Here is a 7500-nt window from a genome sequence, read left to right as displayed (position 1 = left end):
TCGTACTCGATCGTATCTACATACCCCGGGCCCAAACCAGTACAGGCAGGAATAGTTGTAGATGTACTGACTCAGTTACAAAACTAATTTTAATATGCACCACTTTTTTTACATCCATGTACAATGTCGATCTGCCAGGGAGTAGTAACATACTACTCTTCATACTACAAGTACAGGTATTTTTTACTACTCTCTGATGGCATTGATGCTCACTGTGCTGCATCATCAGCCTGCAGAGCCCTACATATATTACATACCGATAGTGGTATCATGTGTAGATAATAATGGCCTGTTCGAGTGCATCCATTGCAAGAAAAGGGTGTCTGTGCATGTACCATGTGTACAGATACTTGTACACAATATAATAGAACCATAACAATGTCACAGTGTTACCGGTATGTACAATGTGATGTGGATGCGACTGAGCTCTGATGCAGAATTATAAAATTGTAGTACACATTACATGTATGTATGTGTACCGCGTACAGTCTCTCCGTGTGTACTTGAAGCATTAGAAGTTATAACCTCATTCAAGGTTGCTATTGTATGCAGATACTCAAGCCAAGGATACACCGGAGCCAGCCTGAGGCCACAGGCATGGCACGCGGCAAGAGAGAACAAAGTGTTGCAAGCCGTACATCAACACATGCGACACGATCGCGTTTTGCAAAGAAGTCATTCAATGGAGCAAAATAAAAATTAATAATACTATGAGTTGTACACCATGGCGGGAATGCAAGCGGCGGTAGGAAATCAGCAGAAGAAAGAAAGTCTCCACGGATATTTTATGTGCTTTGACCAACAGACGGGCTAGCGACAAGGGTGACACACTCTAAAATGAAAACAAAATAGAAGGTGAGCTAGTTTGATGCGTGCTACCCGCCTGAAGAAATCATAGCCAGTAGAAGAGTTTTTAACCTACTAGAGTAGTGTATTATGCATTAACTATTCGAATACCAGCGAATGCAGTGTTTGCGGTAAGGAATCCCCATGATTGCCATTCAATCATGCAGCAAAGCCTTGACACACAGCTGCAGACACTGTGCGTTTCATGACACCGTCCATGCTATGATACGGCAACCTATTCACAAGGCTAGACGCGAATCCAAGCTAGACAAAGAGCGTAAAAAGCTACAGCAAGTGAAAAACTAAAAAACACAAGAATATATACAAGTAGAAGAAAGCCATTGACTTCCCTCTATTGTTTCACCACACAAGATCAGAATGCTAAGAACGGCACAATGATAGAAAACGCGCATGACTGCAACACTAGAGTCAATAGACTCCAGCGTTCAGAAGTAGCCGGCAGCGAAGGTCTGCCTGGAATCGCCATAATCCCAATGGAGAAGATAACGTCTTACAAGTGGACTGCTGCACAAGTACAATGTAGATAAGCCAGCCATCCATAACAAGAGAGCATCCATACACCATAATAGAAGGCACGAACTACAGCCCACATATCCATACAAATGTGTTGAAGGGGCTACATCATGAGCAATGCCATCACATGCCATGGCCAGCCAGGCATTGTATGACATAGTGTGGCAAGTCAGGCACGGCATGACATAGTGTGGTCATGCCTTGGCAAGCCAGGCATTGTATGACATAATGTGGCCATGCCTTGGCAAGCCAGGCACGGCATGACATAGTGTGGCCATGCCATCGATACAACTACAAGGCAATGCTAATCGTGCATGTTTGTGTGCGCATGTGTGCGTGCATGCCTGCATGCCTGCATGTGTGTGTAGGGGGGGGGGGATACGTGTGTGGGTGTGTGCTTGACAGGCATGTACTAAACCATCTGCTCAAGTCCCTGGATCAACTGGAAGCGCATATCCACTCCACAGCATTCACACATCCGTGGAGTGCATTGCAGGACGGAACTTCCAGCGTTCACCATCTTTCTCAAAGTGCTGCAGCATGACAACACACAACACACACACACACACACACACACACACACACCATCACACACACACGCACGCACATACACACACACACACACACACACACACACACACACACACACACACACACACACACACACACACACACACACACACACACACATTCACGTAAGACAAGAAGAACAGCCGAAAATTGCCAGCAACATGTACCAATATCTGTCAGCGGTGCTCGCCAATATCAACTGAAGTCTGCTGGGGGCATGGAAGTGGCGCAGGTTTGACAAGAGTGTAAAATACTGTTTACGCTGTGTCGCGGCCCAGCTGGAGTTTCAGCAGGGGACGGGAAGTAGATCAAGGCTGCCAAGGTCAGCACGATGTACAACAATGCGAACGATTAGACTTGGCATGCCGGATTGTGCTGCATATTTTCATCCCCTGCCACACCTGCTGGCATGACTTTGTATTGCGTACAGCAGTGCATGCGCCAGTTCAACACGTGTATTTTGACATAGATGATGAAGTCCCTTCACAGGTAGAAATTTGACAGGGGGCAGATCAACGGTACTGTACGGTACTTACATGACCGGCCTTGCTCATGCAGCAATTGCACACAACCCACAGGCACTATCATGCAGTCATAGCAAGTAATGTTACTGTAAGTCAACAAATATTCGGCGCAAATTTCGTTTTGCAAAGTTCAGTGTGACAGTGTATACAGGCAGCAGCAGCAGCAGCACAGGCCGAAATTGAAATGGGACCGAAATGTGTTATAGCCCTGGGAGACCGACATTGAAATGGGACCGAAATGTGTTACTGTAAAAGCCATATATATAACGAAGTGCTAACTCTAACGAGGAGAAATCTGTCGTTAAAATAGAAACCGTTATACAGAAATCGATACATATACTGTCCTATTGAGCGTTGAGAATGAGTGAGAATCGTTACCTTTGGTACACGTAAACTAGTCAATTTTGGGAAATCGTTATAATATGCGCCTCGTTAGAATAATGGCTGGTTTACAGTATAGCCCTGGGCATGGGCCGAATTTGAAATGCGCCGAAAAATTGTGGACTTACAGTATACACTGTCTGTTATCTCTTATAGGCGACGGTGCCATCGTGAGAATACAGAATTCAAAAAAATTCAAAACTGCACACCTCAAATCACTCTAAATCAGCTATATAAAAAGAAGCACCAAGAGGCGTTAATCAGCATGAGGACATAAAACACAGTGGTGTAACAGTGAGAGACTTTACCTTAGGTTTCCACTCAGTTCCTGTGGCAGCCCTCTGCTCAGCCTGCTCTCGCTGCTCATCCTCCAGCTGTGTGTGACACAAGCAAAGAGAGCGGATACAACACAAAGTGTACTCATGCTACTGTAGTAACTGCACCAGGCACTGCACTGGGCAAAGAACTGAAAGAAGACTGGGCCGCAAAGAACTGAAAGAAGAGCGCACACTAAAAACCACCTGTAGCACAACAGCAGAGAATGCTAGCACTGGTGGTAAAACCATACGTACACGTCATCACTTGGGCACACGCGCATGCACTTCAGAGTACAGCACCCACTGAACTGCTGCTTGATCAAAATTAATACTGGAGACAAGGCTCCATGCCTCTGTTTGATTCCAGCATCACTACTCAGCAGCTCTAGCTGGTGAACGCCAAACATACACAAAAACCTGCAGCTATGGGAAACAAACTGCAAGATCCTCCACTGCACTTACAGTATTCTTATGCATTGTCGCTAGCTTGTAGTCTCCTTCCTTCAGCGCAGCCGTTACTCTTCTCCATGCCCTACACACATAGCACAGTGCAACACACTCTCATAGTCTCTTCTCCATGCCCTACACACATAGCACAGTGCAACACACTCTCATAGTCTCTTCTCCATGCCCTACACACATAGCACAGTGCAACACACTCTCATAGTCTCTTCTCCATGCCCTACACACATAGCACAGTGCAACACACTCTCATAGTCTCTTCTCCATGCCCTACACACATAGCACAGTGCAACACACTCTCATAGTCTCTTCTCCATGCCCTACACACATAGCACAGTGCAACACACTCTCATAGTCTCTTCTCCATGCCCTACACACATAGCACAGTGCAACACACTCTCATAGTCTCTTCTCCATGCCCTACACACATAGCACAGTGCAACACACTCTCATAGTTGAGTGAGCTGAACTTAAAACTGATCATTCCCAGGAGGTTGTAAATCTTTTAAACAAACTACATGTACATGTACATGACTGCAGCCAGATTTAATAGGGAGGTTTCGCTCTACAGAATTACATATGAAAATAACGTATGAACTGCACGGAATTTTCATACGTAAAATCAGAGCTGTTGGGTTTCGCTCTACGTGATTTCTCCACGACTGCTAAACATGCGTTGTTGCTTTGGAGACGCGTTGCTGCATGCGCCCACCGCATGCACCATGAACCGAAACCGTGTTTTCCATTATATTTTGCACGTGGTGTACTGTGTGTGTACCTTGTGTTTCGCGCGGCTTGAATGTTGCCATGGACAAATGCAGAAAATGCGAAAAAAATATTTCAAAAAGTCCTACGGAGGACCCAACGTAGGAAAGAGCTTTCCTACGGAAATCCGTAGAGAGATTTACGTATGAAAGTTGCCCCCGCTCCCCGGCGCGTATGACATACGGATTTTCATCCGTAATTAGGGGTCGTCCATAAATATCGAACTTTTTTCACAAAACGAAATAATTTCGTTATGGGGTGGGAGGGGGTTGACCAATTTCGTTTCAGAAAACATTGATTCATGTACATGGCCATTGTCTATGCATGTATGTCAACATTTTTTTACGTTCTGAGGGGGAGGGAGGGAAGGGTTGGGTCTAAACTAAAATAATTCGTTTGGTGAAAAAAGTTCAATATTTACGGACGGCCCCTTACGTAGAGCGAAACGTCCCTAATATCAGTGCTGTATAACAACGACAGCGGCTGAACATGTGAGCTTGTGCAGGAATCGTATCCAGAAGCAGTACATCTCAGGAACATCATGGTTACCTGCGAGATTCCATCTTGGATTGGTTTTTCATGGGCTGCACAAGTTTCTTGCTGTGCGAAAGGTGCGTGATGTCCATGACTTCAGTCTCCTAAGAGCAAAAAATAAACATCCATCCACGCATGCATAGGCATAGTCATGAACGTACGGACATGACGACAACAACAACAACAACAACAACAACAACAACAACAACAACAACAACAACAACAACAACAACAACAACAACAACAACAACAACAACAACAACAACAACAACAACAACATCTCTTATTGGCCACTGGCTATCGTGAGAATAAAGATTTGAAACAACAACAACAACAACATCTCTCATTGGCGATGGTGCCATCGTGAGAATAAAGAATTCAAAAACAACAACAACCACAACAACAACAACAACAACAACAACCACAACAACAACAACAACAACAACAACAACAACAACAACAACAACAACAACAACAACAACAACAACAACAACAACAACAACAACAACAACAACAACAACAACAACAACAACAACATCTCTTATTGGCCACTGGCTATCGTGAGAATAAAGATTTGAAACAACAACAACAACAACATCTCTCATTGGCGATGGTGCAATCGTGAGAATAAAGAATTCAAAAACAACAACAACCACAACAACAACAACAACAACAACAACAACCACAACAACAACAACAACAACAACAACAACAACAACAACAACAACAACAACAACAACAACAACAACAACAACAACAACAACAACAACAACAACAACAACAACAACAACAACAACAACAACAACAACAACAACAACCAACACGAGTTACCCCTCGCACGTACGTCAGTGCTTTCTATAATACAAAGTTGTTGGACACCTATTTGTCCTGGCAACCAAGCCATACTTGGACATGTGCTGTGCACGAGTACTGACCTAAGCGAAATACTGTACTACAATGTTTGCATCCCTGGCCCAGACTACTCAGTCCCAATAGTTACGGAAAGAAAAAAAGGGAAACATATTAGCACAGTCATCTACTCGAGATAAAAGAGTGCATTGCAGGTCAAAATTGAAGTCTACCATGAAAACAGACGAGGAAATGGGGGCAAAAAGAACAGAAAGCATGCTGCATCTGAAACAGCTTTTGTAGTCCAAACATACAAGCACAATACAAGTGCACACACAATTAGGGCCGTTGGTGAAGTGACAGAAGACTCTTCTAAGTCTTCTTCTCCATCATTTGCTGCAAGCTGTTTTCCTTACCCCATTATCGTGTGTTGTGGTCAATATGCCATCCCAGCGTCCACTGATCTTGCACACTGCTGCTGATCCAGCTTGTGGCCTGCAGTGGTCGGGGGAAAGCACGGACAGTAGGCACAAGTCATGAGCTGGGAATATGCAACACGGTAACGGTTGAGTAGGCATATTTTCAATTTGACTACTGTACAAGCAAAAAGCAACACATGCGTGGTGGTGGTGGTGGTGGTGCAGGTGGTGTTCCTACGGATGCGGAAAACTCTGGTCTGACTTGGTCGTACGCGGACAGTGAATTTCTTCAAGTTGTGCGTGTGTGAAATGATCTGCACCTATAAATGTAGTCATTGAGCACTGGGTGTTTGGAAAAAGCCATTGCATGGTGTAGTGGCCTGACTTCTGGTGAATATATTCGCCACCAAGGAAAGTTGTCTGGATGCCTATGGCACTGTGTTCTGTGGGCAAGAGAGTAGGGATACTGAGCACCTGCTATTTGGTGTGTCATGCACAGTATTGGACATCACGATAGAGGCTCACCGGATTTCAGCTGAGACCTTGTTATATTCATCACCATAACTAGGCTGTACCCGACAGGTAATAGGCAGCAACACACACACACACACACACACACACACACACACACACACACACACACACACGCGCGCGCGCGCACATACACACACGTGCACATCCATGCACGCACGCACACACACACACACACCACACACACACACACCACACACACACACACACCACACACACACACACACACACACACACACACACACACACACACACCACACACACACACACGCACGCACGCACGCCCACACACGCACACGCACGCCCACACAAACACATGTCCGGACATCACGTACAAATCACACACAATCAGTGCGCACGAAAACATCCTGGTTATAAAATATTCTGCACAGGCGATTCAGACACAGAGACCTGTATATCCACAAGCATACAAGTCATACATCAAAACATCCCCCCCCCCCCCCCCCCCCCACACACACACACATGGACGCCACCCCCGTGCATGCTTACCCACCTACTCACACCCACATGAACGCATGTGCACACGCATGTCAGTGATAGTAGCTGGTAGCCAGCAGTAAGGCGGCATACCTTGGCAGGAAAGGTAATGGTAGCTTGGTATGCACTCTGTGGGCATGTTACTTTGACTCGTCCATTGAATTCAAGCCATGGGTTTGTCAAGATAGAGCTGAAAGCCATCATCGAACCATCGCAGAACAAACAAAAACATGCGCGCACACACACACACACACACACACACAACACAAC

General features: G+C 45.3%; 1 protein-coding gene across 2 annotated transcripts in view; it reads right to left on the bottom strand.

Moving 5' to 3' along the window:
• Positions 1-639: 639 nt before the first annotated feature.
• Positions 640-7500, bottom strand: part of LOC135822282 (oxysterol-binding protein-related protein 9-like) — a 40786-nt gene continuing 33925 nt past the window's right edge. For both annotated transcript variants that reach the window (XM_065335014.1, XM_065335015.1), the window contains exons 21-27: positions 7324-7420; positions 6727-6770; positions 6199-6277; positions 4949-5037; positions 3635-3704; positions 3164-3229; positions 640-1913 (exon numbers count right to left, since the gene is read on the bottom strand). In XM_065335014.1, coding sequence (XP_065191086.1) covers positions 1851-1913; positions 3164-3229; positions 3635-3704; positions 4949-5037; positions 6199-6277; positions 6727-6770; positions 7324-7420 — 508 coding nt within the window. In that variant the 3' untranslated portion in view covers positions 640-1850. The remainder of the gene's footprint in view (positions 1914-3163; positions 3230-3634; positions 3705-4948; positions 5038-6198; positions 6278-6726; positions 6771-7323; positions 7421-7500) is intronic.

Source organism: Sycon ciliatum, chromosome 8 (assembly GCF_964019385.1).
Source record: "Sycon ciliatum chromosome 8, ocSycCili1.1, whole genome shotgun sequence".
Lineage (NCBI taxonomy): Eukaryota > Metazoa > Porifera > Calcarea > Leucosolenida > Sycettidae > Sycon > Sycon ciliatum.
The sequence above is the reverse complement of the archived record's forward strand: the minus strand, read 5'-3'. Positions and strand labels throughout refer to the sequence as shown.